At 34.8% G+C, this 19,044-nt stretch overlaps 1 protein-coding gene across 1 annotated transcript in view; it reads left to right on the top strand.

Annotated features, from left to right (window-relative positions):
* The first annotated feature begins 4,756 nt into the window (after positions 1 to 4,756).
* The window catches only part of LOC126253190 (calcium and integrin-binding family member 2-like), a 68,876-nt gene continuing 54,588 nt past the window's right edge, over positions 4,757 to 19,044 (top strand). Inside the window, exons 1-3 of the mRNA XM_049954354.1 lie at positions 4,757 to 4,973; positions 5,292 to 5,391; positions 15,477 to 15,624. Coding sequence (XP_049810311.1) covers positions 4,888 to 4,973; positions 5,292 to 5,391; positions 15,477 to 15,624 — 334 coding nt within the window. The 5' untranslated portion in view covers positions 4,757 to 4,887. The remainder of the gene's footprint in view (positions 4,974 to 5,291; positions 5,392 to 15,476; positions 15,625 to 19,044) is intronic.

The following is a 19,044-nucleotide window of genomic DNA, read 5'->3' as shown; positions in this document are numbered from 1 at the left end:
GAGTCGAGGGGCATGAAAGGGATGCAGTGATTGGGAAGGGTGTGAGACAGGGTTGTAGGCTATCCCCGATGTTATTAAATCTGTATATTGAGCAAGCAGTAAAGGAAACAAAAGAAAAATTCAGAATAGGAATTAAAATCCATGGAGAAGAAATAAAAACTTTGAGGTTCGCCGATGACATTGTAATTCTGTCAGAGACAGCATAGGACCTGGAAGAGCAGCTGAATGGAATGGACAGTGTCTTGAAAGGAAGATATAAGATGAACATCAACAAAAGCAAAACAATGATAATGGAATGTAGTCGAATTAAATCGGGTGATGCTGAGGGAATTAGATAAGGAAATGAGAAGCTCAAAGTAGTAAATGAGTTTTGATACTTGGGGAGCAAAATAACTGATGATGGTAGAAGTAGAGAGGATATAAAATGTAGACTGGCAATGACAAGGAAAGTGTTTCTGAAAAAGAGAAATTTGTTAACATCAAGTATAGATTTAAGTGTCAGGAAGTCGTTTCTGAAAGTATTTGTATGAAGTGTAGCCATGCATTGAAGTGAAATGTGGATGATAAATAGTTTAGACAAGAAGAGAATAGAAGCTTTTGAAATGTTGTGCTACAGAAGAATGCTGAAGATTAGATGGGTAGAAAATGAGGAGGTACTGAATTGAATTGGGGAGAAGAGAAATCTGTGCCATAGCTTGACTAGAAGAAGGGATCGATTGGTAGGACATATTCTGAGGCATCAAGGGATCACCAATTTAGTATTGGAGGGCAGTGTGGAGGGTAAAAATCGTAGAGGGAGACCAAGAGATGAATACACTAAACAGATTCAGAAGGATGTAGATTGCAGTTGGTACTGGGAGATGATGAAGCTTGCACAGGATAGAGTAGCATGGAGAGCTGCATCAAACCAGTTTCAGAACTGAAGACCACAACAACAAAAAACTTAATAAGTGTAATATTGCTGGCTGCCATCGACATGATCGGCAATTTTTGGTGTCGTGATCATTTGTCATGACACCCACAGCAGTCACATTTTGTATCTTTACACTATTTTCATTAGTTGGCACAACCTTTGTAAACGGTTTTATTTCATAAATCTTTTTTAAAGTTATAAATGTGAAATAAAATTGTATTTTAACCTTAAAATTGATTGTGAGAACTTTCCTGATCAGTACATGATTTATCCCATGCCAGTATTGCAGCTTATTGTTGCTGTTTATAGTTTTTGTATCCACATTCCAAACAGTAAAAATAATTTCAACCCAAAACTCTACTGCTTAAGAAAAATGCTTCAGATTTATGACTGTAGAGGATAAGATACTGATAATACTTTTGATCGAGGCATTACCAAATGCAATCATGGGAGCTATAAATAGGAGTTCTGTCCTATGTTGTAGACAAACTTCTTAAATGTTGTTGGTACAAATGCTCCAGTTAACCATTTGTAATTTATGCATACCATATGGTGTTTGCCCATTGTGAAACGAAGTAAATAAATAAAAGAATAGTACAATAGAATGCTACACAATATGTTTTATATTATGTAATTACTGCGCCTGTTTCATCAATCTGGCACCGTCCAGGGGTTGGTCACAAGTTTTACTGATTAATTAATAATTTTAAGAATAATAATTATGATGAAAAATTTCTGATGTCATGCAAGAGGTGCAACAATAGTGAGTTCACTCGGGATCGTGTGTTGCAGCTAATTTCTGCAGAGGGACGCACACTGCAGCCAGCCAGGATCATGGTTTTTTGTATATGCAAAAAATATGTAACATATAATGCTAGATTATTAGATGATATTTCTTCTAGCCTTGAAGTTATTTTTCTCCTCTTCTTCTTTCAAGACAATGTTATGCTGTACAGCTTGCTCTGCTTAAATTTCTTGCTTCTAGGTACCAGTGACACAGATAGATAGATCAGGTGAAATAAAGAACTAATATGCAACTTTGGCTTAATACTATAAGAATCAATATATTTCACCTTAATAGTGAACCAAACAGAAATTCATGTCCTCTCTCTATCACGGATGGGATAAAACAAACAGTACAAGACTGATGAAACATCCGATAGGAGATTTTACAGAACATAAGAAAATAAATATTCTCCATTTTCCTCGTTATCTTCACAGGCTTTATTGTATGGGCATACTGCATTTTAATCTTTGCCATAAACTACTTAGACAAATTAATGACTAAAAATTAACACAGAAAAATAAAACATGAACCCATATAGGAAAACCAGTGTAAGTTCCAATACAAAATTCAAGGTTTAGAAAGGGACCCTCCAAGAAGCATAGTGTTATACCATATGCTAGATGCACAGACAAAAGGAAGAGACTGACGTGCACATGCGCTCGCATGTACTGATGTGTGTGTGTGTGTGTGTTGCAGTAAGCAGAGCTCAAAAAAGCTATCTGAATATTATAATAAAAAATGAATACATGTGAAGGATGAGCTGGTAATTATTGGTATTTAAATCAAAGTATTCAGTTTGACTGCACCTATGCTTAAGGAATCTGCACAAGGTTCCTGGATGGAGATTAACACAGAAATGTAATCCTCGGAACAGGAGTCAAGAAGTAATAAGTAAGTGGACTTTTGCGACATAGGGTCAATCCTGTTGAGTTTTACCCATTGGTACTCCACATCTCCATTCCCAGAGATGAATATCTGATATTGGTACCACAAACCACAATATCAGGTACCACACAATAGGTAGAAACCTGTCAGCTGGAACCTGTCAAGTGTGTGATCTCTTCTGCTCTACCCTGATTGCAAATTTGTTTTGAGACAGAAGTTTTTTATACATCAATATTTCTTGTCTGCTTCATCTCTAGCAATATTTCACTGAAATCTAAAGCCACAGACTTTGAATCTATGTAAACCCAGATACAGAAAGAAAGGAAAATAAAGAAATAATAAAAAATTTTAATTTTCTTGCCCTTAGCAAGATATTTAAACAAATTTCAGTGTCTGAACTTTGCTCTTGTTTACTTCATATAAATTTATTAAGTCCAACAAATGTTAAAATGACTGATACAAAAATGTTAGCTGTTTGTTGAAGTGATGATCTAATGCACTAGAAAAGAAAAGTAAATACATACTGCAATGAAAGAGTATAGGAAAATGACAAAAATATTACAAAAATATCTGAAAATGACTGTTTACTTTCCTCATACCAGAGTGTTTCATTACATTGGCTGATGTTCTTATAATCTGCAATCTGTTTCAGCATAACAGTCTTGTTGTCACTCATTTCCTTCTAATTCTGAGTGAAAAATTTCAAGTCTGTTAGTAACAAACACATCTAAGGCATTGCCCACATGAGTGGGTACTCTTAACTACTCAGTGTAATTCTCAGGAATGTTGAATGTTGTTTAAGAGAATCTCAGATGAGCCACTGTGCCACCACCTATTTTAATCATGTGAGTCTCCCAGTCAACAGGCAACAAGTTGAAGTCTCCACTATTGCTAAAGAATGTTAAGAAAATTCATACATAATATTCTGAAATATCCCTCTGTATCATTCTGCTACTTCATTACCTTAGGGAGTTGATCAAAAAAATGTGAAACAACTCATGTATCATGCCACAAATACACTCAGGTTTGTTTGAACAAGTATATGGTCCTTCTCTCTGCCTCTTGCCCCAAAAATTTTGCTCATTAACAAAACCAGAAATTCAGCAATATCAACAGCAAGGAGCCCCATAAATTGGTTTTTGTGCCTCTTCTATTTTTTGTTGCACTCCAAGTTTTCTCACAATAACTAACCTGTAGCAATGTATGTTAGCATACTGCAAAACTGGGCCTGAGAGCACTCATTACAGATTTTTGATGGCTGAATATCACATTTTCAGTGTACCAGAGTTACAAAAATGGGACAAAGTTCTTAACCCAAAAAAGAAAAAATTGTGAAAGTTCTAGGCCTTCTTTCTTTTTATCAGGTTTGATCTGATTATCACACTTAAGGAACTTGAAAATATGACCTAAATAAGAAATCTCGGGAAGTGACCAAGCATTCCTCTTACAACTCTCCAAGGCATTTCTCAAATCTCACCTTGACTAGGGATTTGTTGCTTGTGATTCAACAAGACATTCACTTAAAAAAATTGTTTGCTGTGCCACTATGGAACTAGCCTAATAACAGGGGCATTGGTTTACACCTCGACTTCTTTCCAAATTTCACAGAAGTTTATTGTCGTAAACTGCTAGACTAGCATTCCTTTCTTGCAGAAAATTCAAGTACGCTTTACAGATAAGCTACAGTGAAATTTGGAAAGTAGATGGAGATACATCAAGAGAGAGGTAGTGTTAGGACTGAAGATTTGAGGTTGAGTTTTGAGTTATGGGTAGCTCAGATGATGGGGGCATTTCTGGAGAAGAAAATATTCTGGGTCTGAGTTCTAGTCAGACACATAGTTTTAATCTACAAGGAAGCTTCAAAGTGAGTGAAAGATTCATTTTACATATCATTTCTTCACACTACGATATTGATTCAATCCAGTTTCCTAAACAGCCACAGTCACAATAACACTTCGCACAAGTTCACATTAGTAACACATGAAGTCATACAAACATTAGACCTGAAGAAATAGACCAGTGATTAATAGTACTGTCTACATCTAAGGAACATGTAGTCAACAGTAGTAACTGGCAGTGCTGTCAAGGAAGATAAGCTTTCAGCATTTATCTCAGGTGTTCTGATAATAAATATAGATAAGCATTTTTATCACAGTTTTGTGGGACCAATGTAATTTCTGGCAAACAAAAGCAGCAACACAAATGCGGAAAGAGCAAATCTGGAATATTTCAAGTTTTCAGTGGACACTGATACTTCCATTTCATATCTGAGCTGCTCAGGTGTTCAGATTACTTTTTCATAATGGGAGGTAAAAATTCAACAATTTTGAAAGAAGATATGGAAGATTATATTGATCTGTCATACTTAAATATGGGAGAAATTAAAATGTGAGTATAATTCTTTGTTTTGTTAACATTATGAACACCACTAAAGAGCACTATTTTGTGCATGGATACCGTCCTCATTTGGTAATTGAACAACATACAGTGAAACAACTGTGCAGCTTTACTGGTGAAAATTTATTTATTTATTTATAACTCAGTACAATAGGGTCTATGTAACTAAGTTTTGTGTCCAGTTACAGAATGAAATGTAACACTGATTCTGCTATATCACCTGTGAAACAATTTTCTGCAATTCATCTAAAAATAATTTATTGTACTTAATACTTATATTAATGTAACTAATTTTTGATTCTGCTGCAGGATTGAAAAGATATTTTATGCAATGGCAGATGGGCATAAAGTAAGTTTACAGCACAGGTTTCCTGCTTCTTTGATAAAAGATACATTCCCTCAAATACAGGTTAGTACAGCTAAAGAATAAGTTAATTAAGGCTTTGGAAGATATTGTCAAAACATTCTTGCTGACTTAATTACAGACAGTTTCTAAGACAATTTCTACTTCACTGTCCTATTTACAGGATAAATATATGAATTTTTAACCCAAATGACAAAGTATTGAGATAACTTACAAGTAAACTAAACATACAGTGGAAAATCTGGAGTAGGAGAGCAATATTATAAATCATAATTTACTTGGGAGAAGTATGATGATGTGCTGGACCTCAGAAAACTGTGTCCTTATCTTTGATGCATTCTGCCTTACCAGATGCATGCTACAAATTTTGGTCAAACTTAAAACAGTAATGTGTGTTGTATAAATTTTGTAGCACTGCTTGTAGTGTATGTCCTATTCTCGATTACAGTTAGTCCTATGCATTAAATAAAGCTGCTTCTTCCCATCACTAGATACTTTGTTCCCAGATTCATGACAACCTTTCTCCTGGCATCTGCTGTAATCATTACTGACAGGCACTTAAATGTGATTTGCAGAGTATCCATGTAGATGTAGAAAGCAGAAGTAAAAACTGAATCATAGTGTTGTAAGAACATTTTAAAGAAAAAATTAAATGTCCCGTCTAATACATGATCTAAGTAAACTTCTTACCATTGCTCATCCTGTACATTCTCTTTGAATTTGCCTTTCTAAATCTATGAAAAGGTACTTTTACTTTCTTACCTAAACCTGATTGAATGGATGTGCTTTATTACTGCAATTTGACCTTTATGGTTGGACAAAGCATTTATTGTGCTTCACATCTATTTTATGAAAGATAATTGGATTTAAAAATAAATTAGTGATTGCTGTTCCACTGTGTCCTGTTCTTGTTGGAATGTTACTGTGGGGAATAAACAAATACTCAACATCAGCAGCTCTGAATGCTTTTGATTAGTGGTCCCTGAAATGAAATCAGTATTGAAATCTTGACATGCATGACATCCCAGTTATTTACACTAAGGGTTTTTAGTATCCTCTCTAATTAATGAAGTTTAAAATGTTTCCTATCTTGTATATTTCCAAGCTTGTTACCAAATCACAACACTTAGTGAGCTGTTCAATGCAGTAATTATTTATCATTATAGCCTGGATCATTATTCCTCTTTCGTAATGTAGTAATCAGACATTAACTTGTATCTATCTGAGTGCATCTGGTCAGCTTCTGCAGCTTCATTTAGAAGTTATGTTTTGCATATCTCATCTGTAGAAATACCTTCAGATTTTTCAGTTTCATGTAATAATATTATATGATCATCTCTTTTATTTAAGATGCTTCTTCAGATTTGATGGAAAAGTCTAAATGTGTAATGACTGTTACCCTTTATGCTGACGAAATGTCCATATTTTATTTGTTCACTAAATGCTGCCACTGTGTGCATTTACCCAAAAGGGACTTAATGAAAATTTTGGAAATCACAGGTACTGGATAGACAGTACTTTGGGTTACATAAAATGTTTCTAGAAATTAGTTGTGCAAGTAACCTCTTACCAGGAGCTTTCAGATGTAGATCAAAGGCCATGAATCAGTCACTTCGTGTGTCCATAATAATAATAGTAGTAGTAGTAGTAATTCATTCATCCAGAGACAATTTACAATGCATGGATTTCATCAGAAAATACATAAGATATAAAAATAAACTTACACACACAAACACACACACACACACACACACACACACACACACAAATGCAAGAGTGCACAGTGGCCTACACAAACTTACATTAAAATAGTGTATACAACTTTGAATAATTGCATAAAAGATATTTGTCATGGTTCATTTTTAAGATTTAAGTAAAACAAATAATAGTTGTAATACTTCTGTTCAAAATACTAATTCAGATCATAGCAAACATCTGACTGAAAATTTTATTGACATTGACTATGGCATATAGTCTCAGTGTAGTACATGAATATAATTACTTGCTGCTAGGTTATTGAAGGTACTTGTTTACACTGTAATTTGGTCATTAATAACTTGAACACTTCTTCCTTAAATGTAGGTAATTTTTACATTTTTTTACACATGCTAGAAGTTTGTTACACAATTTTGTACCTTGAATGTTTGTTTGTTTCTGTGTAATAGACTTGTTTATTCTTTTTTCATTGCACATACTTATATTTTATGAATGCAGATCTGAGTTGGTTTTGAAATTTTCAATGCACCTATTTATGTTAGTTACATTTTTTTGTATGTACAGGCATGGTAAAGGTAGAATATTTAGCTGTTGAAATAGCTGCAGTGTGAAGATGGTTTTTAGATTTGTGATATTATGACCCCATAAAGTGAGGTCAATAGGTAATAGCAGTGTGAATCTAAGAAATGTAGACAGTTATGCTACACTGTTTATCAGACACAACTGAACAGCTCTGTCAGGAGGTCAATATGGAGCTAGATCAGCTGCTGTAGGCAGCTACTTTGTCAGGCATGCCCTGCATCTCTGTAGGAAATGGAAGGGTAAACTGGCTGGGGTGATAGCAAAATCTTTAAGGGGGGGGGGGGGGGGAGACACTGAAACTCATGGGAGTACTTTTTTAGGCTAAGATCAGTGTCAAATCATCCTACATTAGTTGAAATTAAGCTTAATGAGAAGTTCAGACAGGCAGGTACTAGAGATGTGAAAATATCACAAGGTTCTCATAACAGTACAGTGAAAAATAATGTTAGTATGTTACAAAATTCACATAAAAGCACAGTGAAAAATAATGTTAATATATTGCATCAGAATATCAGGTGATTAAAAAACAAAGGAGATGAGCTTCTTGTTTGTTTAGAAGATTTAGAAACTGAGGGTGGAATAGATGCACAATGCCTGTCTGTACATCACATGGTCACAGGTATGGAAATGGTAAATGTAGGTGGATATAAGCTTTCAGCACATGTAATTAGAGACACTATGGAGAGAGGAGGAGTTGCCATATATGTTAAAATCTGTTAGAGTGCAAAAAATTTGGAAACTAAAAATTTTTGCATAGAGCAACATATAGAAGCATGGGCATGTGAGCTTAAACTAAGTAATGGCACTTTTATAATTGTAGCTATGTCTAGGTCCCAACTGGGAAATTTTCAATTATTTCTGAAAAACTTGGATTCTTTATTGTGCTATCTGTCAGACAGAGGAAATCAAACTATTGTTTGTGGGGATTTCAGTGTAGATTTTCTGAAAGAGACTGATAGAAAGCTTGATCTTGAAGTATTACTTATTTCTTTCAGTTTAACATCATTTATTGATTTTCCTGCTTGAGTAGTAGAGGAAAGCAGCACACTGATAGGTAATGTATTCTTAGACCAAGATAAATTTAATCAAATAAAAACTTTTCCTGTTAAGAATGGTCTGTCTGATCATCATGCACAGTTAGTTACAGTATATGATATAGTTCCATACAGTAATGCAGAACAGTCCTCCAAAATAGTGCATTCAATTAACAATTTAACAATTCAAAATTTTAGAGAAACCTTGCAACAGTTAGACTGGGATGAGATGTACAGGGAACATGATGCTAATTTAAAATTTAACCTATTTCACGATACCTTTGTGAGTATATTTGAAAACAGTTTCCCTATGAAAACAGGGACATATAATTGTAAGAAACCATCTAAAAAGCCGTGGCTTACTAAAGGGATAAAAATATCTTGTAAACATAAAAGGGAAATGTATCTTATAGCTAGGAGGAGTAATGATCCCAAAACAGTGAAACATTATAGAAACTACTGCACTGTACTAAGACAAGTTATTAAAAAGGACAGAAGTATGTGCATTATGTCTGAGATTAGTACATCTGATAATAAAATTAAAACAATTTGGAATATTGTTAAATGGGAAACACCGGAACTGAGAGCACAGGAAGACTGTATTTTTATCAAACACAATGAAAAGTTTGTTAACAAGGAGTGAGAAGCAGAAAACAATTTTAATAATCATTTTTTAAGTGCTGTAGAGGAAAGAGGATCCAGCTATTCATTAGAAAATGCAAGGCAGTATATGGAAGAGGCAGTACCTAAGCAATTTGATAAAACTGAAATTCAACCCACCTCTCCTACTGAAATTAGGAAAATAATAAATTCACTCAAAAATAAAAGCTCACATGGAATTGATGGCATTTCCAACAGAGTCTACTAAAAGCTTGTTCCCAACAAATAAGTAGGATTCTCAGCCACATATGTAGTAGCTCACTGAAAAAGGGCATTTTTCCAGATAGACTGAAATACACTATGTTAAACCATTGCATAAAAAAGGGGATAGATCTGATGCTAACAACTACCGCCCAATCTCACTTCTGAAAACTTTATCCAAAATTCCTGAAAAAGTAATGTATTCAAGAGTAGCATCACATATTTGTAAAAATGAAGTACAAACGAAATGTCAATTTGGTTTTCAGAAAGGCTTTTCAACAGAAAATTCTATATATGCTTTCACTGATCAAATGTTAAATGCATTAAATAACCAAACATCACCCATTGGGATATTTTGTGATCTCTCAAAGGATTTTGATTGTGTGAATCATGAAATTCTTCTAGATAAGCTTAAGTATTGTGGTATGAGTGGGACAGTGTACAAATAGTTTAATTCATACTTAACTGGAAGAATGCAGAAGGTTGAAATCAACAGTACAGATAGTCTGCAAAAACCAGCAGAATCCTCTAACTGGGGAGGTGTCAAGAATGGTGTCCCACAGGGTTCAGTCTTGGGTCTCTTATTGTTCTTAATATATATTAATAACTTGCCACTCTAGATATATGAAGATGTAAAGCTAGTTCTTTTGGTGACAATACAAGTATAGTAATCACACCCAACAAGCAAGAATCAACTGAGGAAATTGCAAATAATGTCTTTCAGAAAATTATTAAGTGGTGCTCCACAAATGGACTTATAACAATGCTGTATTCTGCTTGATCGTTACTTAAAATTACTTAACTTTTTCCTGGAGTTCGTTTTGATATAAGAACATAAATTTGCAACTTCTCATTATTTATTGACATTCTTGACATGTTTAAACAAAGCACTTCATGGACATCACTGATCTCTTTGACAAACTGACCTCACAGGTTGACTTTCAAACAGACTCTCAAGCAGACTCAGCAACAAATGACTTGCAGTCTCGCTGCATCACTTTGTATATGAATTTTAACAATCATTTCCAAAATATCAGCGCACACTCCACTGCAGAGTGAAAATCTCATTCTGGAAACATCCCCCAGGCTGTGGCTAAGCCATGTCTCCACAATATCCTTTCTTTCAGGAGTGCTAGTTCTGCAAGGTTTGCAGGAGAGCTTCTGTAAAGTTTGGAAGGTAGGAGACGAGGTACTGGCAGAAGTAAAGCTGTGAGTACCGGGCGTGAGTCATGCTTCGGTGGCTCAGTTGGTAGGGCACTTGCCCGCGAAAGGCAAAGGTCCCGAGTTCGAGTCTCGGTCGGGCACACAGTTTTAATCTGCCAGGAAGTTTCATATCAGCGCACACTCCGCTGCAGAGTGAAAATCTCATGCTGGAAACATCCCCCAGGCTGTGGCTAAGCCATGTCTCCACAATATCCTTTCTTTCAGGAGTGCTAGTTCTGCAAGGTTCGCAGGAGAGCTTCTGTAAAGTTTGGAAGGTAGGAGACGAGGTACTGGCAGAAGTAAAGCTGTGAGTACCAGGCGTGAGTCATGCTTCGGTAGCTCAGTTGGTGGAGCACTTGCCCGCGAAAGGCAAAGGTCCCGAGTTCGAGTCTTGGTCGGGCACACAGTTTTAATCAGCCAGGAAGTTTCATTTCCAAAATATTCCATTATTAATTTTGTACAATTTCAATGTCACTATTAAAATTTACAAAATGTAGATAAACTGAAGTTACAGCCGAATAAAGAAAAAATTACAATATTAATTGATGTAATTTTTACAGTATCATCACTAGTTCCAAATATGAAAATCGATCTAAACTTTAATTACAGTAATGTCTCTTGTATTATTTTAGTTATGTAATTAATTACAGTTCAGTTTTGGATACTAATATTTAATGGTGGTACAGAACTCATGCTTTATCCAGTTACATACATAAAGTGCTCAAACGAGACTTCAAATTGTAGAAATCAGAAAACTGTGTAATGTAAACAAGCGGATAGCCAATCAGAAGAGTATTTACAAGGAATATCAATTACAGAACAGGACATAAAAATAGATAAGAAATGTAAATACATTGCTTGCTAATACCTTTCAAGCTGTTTCTCAAGATAGTGAGGTTCTTTGTGTTAACTTGTTACTCGATTGTAATTATGGTAATTAGAGGTGCTGGCCACCTATGCCAACATTTCCACAGAATTTTAATATTTTCCGCCAATTATTTATCTTTTCAAATTCTTTATTGTACACTCAATCTAGCATTTGTACATAATTTTGTTAATGTCAACAATCTCTTGATAATGATGAAAATATATGTTCCTCCAAAAAGTCTTCACAAAATATTCAGCTTTATAGCAAATTGAGTCAAATGACACTTGCATATTTATCTCTATAACATCCTAGGAAACATCAAATCATCCGACAACCACCCAGATGGATACAAAAGGGTGGTATCAGATGTTTCCTATGACTTTTGGGGAAGGCCATTTCATTGTAGACTCTCACTAAATTTTGAGAAAACACAGTTTATACAATTCTGTACAGTAAATGGCATAACACCATTGATGAATATAGACTATGAACAGAAGTGTGTTGCTAAGGCAGAATACTCAAAATTTCTGGGTGTGTCCATTGATGAGAAATTGAATTGGAAGAAACACATTGATGATCTGCTGATATCGTTAGGTTCAGCTACTTATGCTATTAGGGTTATTTCAAATTTTGGTGATAAACATATCAGCAAATTAGCCTACTATGAATGTTTTTATTCACTGCTTACATATGGCATCATGTTTTGGGGCAATTCGTCATTAAGAGAGAAAGTATTCATTGCACAAAAGCATGTAATCAGAATAATAGCTGGAGCCTACCCAAGATCACCTTGCAGACATTTATTTAAGGAACTCGGGATATTCACAGTACCTTCACAATACATATATTCACTAATGAAATTTGTCATCAATAACCCATCCTAATTAAAAAATAACAGCGAAGTGCATAGCTACAACACTAGAAGAAGGTTGATATTCACTATTCTGGAATAAATCTCACTTTGGCACAGAAAAGGGTTAATTATGCTGCCACAGAAATCTTTGATCATTTGCCAAATAATATTAAAAGTCTGACAGATAGCCAACCAACATTTAAAAGCAAATTAAAATAATTTCTGAATGACAACACCTTCTACTCAATAGATGACTTCTTAGATATGAAGTAGTAACTGTTAAAAAAAAATTAATTATTTTGTATAAAGAAAACGTATGTTAAAGTGTCACATTCCATGTCATTATGAAATGTAGTATTCATGATCTAAGGAACAAGGATTAATGCATGCATGTATGTATGTACACATTACTAATTACACATAGTGCAAAGCAAGCAGATCTTAACTTTCTAGTGAGATGGTGGATATGGGCTTTCCAATCTAAATTTTCATCTGTATGGACATCTAAAAATTTTGTGTCAGCTGCTCTCTTAACTTATTCATTTTGTATTCTGACGTCCAGGTCGTTTTGTAATGGATGCATTAGTTTTTGAAATATTTAAAGTTAACTTGTTCATTTCAAACCAATTTTGTAAATATTCCAAAACTCCAGATGCAGTGTGGGAAATATTTGGTTTACATCAGTTACAACACCAATTGTCCCATTTTACTGAGTGAATCCTGATTTTAGTATAAAAAACATTCTTAGTGCTGTGCCTATGTAGTTGGGGTTATGGTCCAAACTGTTATGCACTACATCTTGTGACCATATTAACCCTTCCTGCCCAACTGCCAAATCAACTTGAAGTTTCAAAATTGATGCTCATTTTCCTTTATAATATGGTGATATTGGCAAATACAGCTGCAGGAAAAATGATCAGTATCACTTCTCCATTGGATTGTAACACAACATACTTAATGAAAATAATTGTGACAGTTATAGCACTAATTTATATTCCTGATGATTCTGTGACAGCTTACATAGTTACTCCTTTTGATAGCACAATTTTGTGCTAATTGTGTTGTCAAAGAAGATTGTTCAATTACAGATAACTGTTACTGAAACTCTAACTACGATATTTTGGCAAAAATTGCTAATTCATAGGATTTTTTTTAATGTGATAACACTACATTACCTTATATACTATTTTTATTCCTACATATATTTATTCCTTCATGTATTTCAGAAGCAATGAAATTATTTACAGGAAATAATATTAAACCCATTAACAAAGGCAACTTGTTTTGAGTAAAAACTTTGATTTCTGGCTATTAGTTGATGTGTAATAAGGTTTATTGCTTCAGAAACAGAATTTTTGTTAGTTTACAATGATGACACACGGCCAAAATATAATCCTAATGACAGTAATTAATCAGAGAAATGCAGTAAATTCGTAAGTTTGAGACCACTGAAAGGACACAATATTAGCAGTGGCAGAAATATACTATTGTGTACTTAAACTAAGAAATAGCTATAAATTACTCCCTCAAGAACTGTGATTAATTACTAATTTATTTATTTATTTATTTATTTATTCATCCGTGGACAACTTGTGTTGTATGGATGTTGTCAACTGTGTACATGGAATGAGTATATACATAATAGTACTTCTGGTATTACATATTTCTGTGGTGCAACTTAATCATTTGTACACAAAACAAATACAGACCAATCTTAGTTACAAATAAATATAAATTTACAAATGTATTCTTGCATGGATTACACAAAACAAATACATACCAATCTTAATTAACGATAAATATAAATTTACAAAGGTACTCTTGCATGAATTGAGGTGAACACATGTCATTTACAGTATTCTTTGACAGTATAGTAACATTTATCTGCTAAATAATTTTTTGCAGCTTTCCTAAAGGCATGTATTCCAGTTTCAGCTTTGATCTCCTCTGGAAGTCTATTATACATTTTTAATCCATTAAATAATAAACTATTTTGGGTTTTTGTTTTGTTTTTTCGTATGAGATGCAAATGGTGGCAGGATCTAGTCCAGTGTTGGTGTATAGATCTGTTTTGTGTGTACTGGTCAATGTGTTTCTTTATATATATCACAGTCTGAAAGATGTATTCACATGGTACTGTCAAGATTCCCATGGTTTTGAATAAATCAGTACAGTGAGCTCTCTTGCTGCTTTTTGTTATTATTCGTACTGCCCTCTTTTGCAGCTTGAAAATTGCTTGTATGTTCTGCACATTTGTACCCCAGAAGGTTATGCCATAACTAATTATTGAATGCACATATGCAAAGTATGTCATCTTAGCACATGAACTATTACATACTGACATAATTATCCAGAGTGCATAGCAAGCAGCAGCAATTTTCTTTTCTAGTGCTGCAATATGGTCAGTCCAGTTAAGCTGTGAGTCATGCATTCCTAGGAATTTTGTGTTTGTGACACAATCTATAAGTTCATCTTTAACTTTTAGGCCTATGCTATTATGTTTTTTATTTATGTGGAAATTAATACTGTGTTTTTTTTTTTTTTAAATATTGAGGGTTAATTTGTTGCTTACTACCCACTTGCATACATGATCGAGAGTTTCTTCAGCTTTGTCTCTTAATTTGTCTGGTGACTCGTCACTGATAAGGATGCTGCTATCATCTGCAAATAGTATTGCTTCCCTGTATTTGACACTCTGGGGAAAATCATTGATATATATTAGGAAGAGTATTGGCCCTAACACACTTCCCTGAGGGACTCCTATGTTAATATGTTCTGGTTTGGAAATGTGTTTTGTCAATCTTCTGAACTTCGTTTGTGAGATCTCTACACACTGTACCCTATTTTCCAAGTATGATTGAAACCAATTATTTACTGTTCCCCTTATTCCTAGTGCCTCCATTTTGTTTAGTAGTATTTTGTGGTCTACCGTGTCAAATGTATGGTGCATGAGGTGAACAATATTACTACTTGGAGGAGAAGTACTAAATTGTTGTGTGTTATTTATTCACAGGCAAATCCTTTTGCAGATCGCATAATAGAAGTGTTTTCTTCTCAAAATGACAACCATTTGTCTTTTGAGGATTTGCTGGACATGTTTTCAGTACTCTCAGAAAACTGCCCTGACAGAGTGAAAGCACTGTGGATCTTTAAAATATATGGTAAATGTTGTTTAATCACATTTCAAAAATCAATATGTAATGAGAGATAGTGATGTAAATCAATAGTCATATTATGTATTTTATTCACAAACATTTTGACAATAGACAGAACTTCTTAATTAACCCTTCAACTTATTTTCCATAATGTACATTACCAAGGCACTGAGGGGGAATTTATATCCACCCAAATAAATAAATATATATATATATATATATAAACAAAGATGATGTGACTTACCAAACAAAAGCACTGGCAGGTCGATAGACACCCAAACAACACAAACATACACACAAAATTCTAGCTTTCGCAACCAATGGTGGCCTCGTCAGGAAAGAGGGAAGGAGAGGGAAAGACGAAAGGATGTGGGTTTTAAGGGAGAGGGTAAGGAGTCATTCCAATCCCAGGAGCGGAAAGACTTACCTTAGGGGGAAAAAAGGATGGGTATACACTCGCACACACACACGTGTCCATCCACACATATACAGACATCCACACATATAGTGTCTGTATATGTGTGGATGGATATGCGTGTGTGTGCGAGTGTATACCCGTCCTTTTTTCCCCTGAAGGTAAGTCTTTCCGCTCCCGGGATTGGAATGATTCTTTACCCTCTCCCTCTCCTTCCCTCTTTCCTGACGAGGCAACCGTTGGTTGCGAAAGCTAAAATTTTGTGTGTATGTTTGTGTTTGTTTGTGTGTCTATCGACCTGCCAGCGCTTTCGTTTGGTAAGTCACATCATCTTTGTTTTTATATATATTTTTCCAACATGGAAAATTTACCTCTATTATATTCAAATAAATAAATATAATTAAATAAAATAATAAAAAATGTATATTTCATTAATTGATGTTGTCACGCACTCACAACATTTTTTAAAGGGATATTGATGTGTAAGGTCCTGAAACAGAAAATATTGAATATGACATTCACTGGGAAAATAGACATCCATTTAAAGTTTTAGCCTGGTAGAAGAATTAATTAAAAATAATAAAAAATTTTCAAAATTTTAAAATTTAACGTAACTGACTAGATTACAATACTTTACAAAAGGTAAGTATAAAGTACCTCCCTCCCCCACCCCCGCCCCCTTTGGTATTTCAAGGGTTAAGTTTTGTTGGCATATACAATGTGTGATTGGAAAGTTTTAAGAATGGATCTGCTACTGCTTACTGGTTTGGCGGGCAGGTACGTGGAGTGTGGGGATTGAGTCATTTCCTTGTTCTTGGATGCCCTCTGACAGGAAACGGCATTTCCTTTATTCAGTTTGTTGTGGCAGCCAGCTGAATGTGGGTCTGTTAGGGCTTGTTCCCAGATTTTGTCTGCGTGAAAATGGATGTAAAAATGGAGCAATGAGTTTGTGTGAAATTTTGTTTTAAAACCAGGAAATCAGATACTGAGACTTACGAACTATCAAAAAAAGTTTTTGGAGATAACTGTATGAGCCAGTCAAATGTTTTTGTCTGGTTCAACAGATTTAAAAATGGCCATGAATAATTTGAAGATGAACCATGGTCCAGCCATCCTTCCACCTCAAAAACGAATGAAAATGTTGTGAAAGTTTATGACTTAGTGCACTCTGATCGTAGACTTACAATTAGGGAGATGGCTGTTCAACTTAATTTAAGTTTCTCAGCAGTTCAGTCAATATTAACTGAAGATCTTAACATGCGTCAAGTGTCTGCAAAATTCATTCCAAAAGTGTTGTCAAGTGACCAGAGACAATACCAACTTGAAGTGTTCCAAGAACTGATTAATCAGACTAAAAATGACCCAGATTTGTTAAATAGGGTAATTACAAATGACAGTTCATGGGTATATGGATATGATCTTGAAACCAAAGTGCAGTCTTTGCAGTGGAAGACTCCAGGTTCACCACTACCAAAAGAAACATGGCAAAGTCAGTTGAAGTTGAAGACAATGTTGGTGATTTTTTTTTTTTATTATTCTACCGTATTGTGCATCATGAATTTACCCCTGGAGAACAGACAATTAACCAGGTATACTACAAATGTGTCCTTGAGCGTTTGCATGAAAAGGTGGAAGAAAAGGCCTGCATTGGGGAAAGACAGTAGTTGGGTGCTACATCATGACAACGCTCCAGCTCATCGTACCTTCTACATCATTGAATTTTTGACCAAATTCAAAATTCTTGTGCTTCCACGACTGCCATATTCCCCTGATTTGGCCCCTGTGGACTTCTACCGTTTCCTAAACTGAAATTTTCACTGAAAGGGAAGCGATTTGACTTGACTGAAGATATCCAGGCAAATACGGAGAGTGTCCTTAACAAACTTCAGGAAAAAGTTTCCAGAAATGTTTCCAAAAGTGGAAACACCATTGGAGTCAATAGCATGTAAGTCCCACCATTGTACAGATACAAGCCCATTCTTAAAACTTTCCAATCACACCTCATAATATTGTGTTTATAGTACAAATGTATAAAGAGGTAAGAACTAGAATCATAAACAGTATTACAGAAGTTTTGCAATGTGATAAAGTACTTGTTGGGACATGCTTGTATCTGCACTCTAGAAGGATATTGCAGCTTCATTTACAAATTTTGCTGAAATTATTATCTATTAGAATCAACAGGTATTATGATGGAAGGAAGCAGAGTAACAATTAGTTTTGTAATGCAAATTTTCTCAGATGGTGCCAGAGGTGTATTGCTTTGAGAAGATGTCTCCAGTGCTTAAAACATCTGGACTCAAATTTAGATGCCTTAGAGAATTTTGAAGAGGTAATTTCATCCTAATGGATGCACAATGATCTCTTTTAACAGTTATCAAAGATGATGTTGATGCACTACAGAACTCACTGAAAAATAGCTGATATGTAATACCAACATGCAGAGGATTTATTTGGTCTATATATACCTGCAGTCCACATCCTTCTGCAACCTTAAGTTATTATGGACACCACACCCATAGATAAGAAACTGATGGCATGTGATGGAAAAAAGATCAAATATTAAAATCAGATAAAGGAACCTGGTTTTATTAGGATTGTACATGAATAATTTTGCAAATAGGAAGTTGATGAGATAATGTACTATAAGTTTTTTGTGTGTGGCGTGAGGGCTCAAACACTTATCCATGTCTTTTCCAAGCAGTGTGTTATCAATTGTGTTATTACAGCTCACGGTGCATACTGACTCAAAGCTTCAACTTACTGTTAGACTTCTCTACACCCTCGAACTCTACAGAAACTTTAGAAACTTTCTCATGTTGCTGAGGGCCTAGTACCCCTGAGAGCAGAGAGAGAGAGAAAGAGAGAGAGAGAGAGAGAGAGAGAGAGAGAGAGAGAGAGAGATAGTTCCAACATTCACAACTCAGCTGAAAGTAGAAGAATGAGTTTTTATGGGCATGGGCAGTTACGTAAAAAGATCACTGATTGATTTCATAAAATGAATTGACAAC

The sequence above is a fragment of the Schistocerca nitens genome, chromosome 4, assembly GCF_023898315.1.
Source record: "Schistocerca nitens isolate TAMUIC-IGC-003100 chromosome 4, iqSchNite1.1, whole genome shotgun sequence".
Classification (NCBI taxonomy): domain Eukaryota; kingdom Metazoa; phylum Arthropoda; class Insecta; order Orthoptera; family Acrididae; genus Schistocerca; species Schistocerca nitens.
The sequence above is the reverse complement of the archived record's forward strand: the minus strand, read 5'-3'. Positions and strand labels throughout refer to the sequence as shown.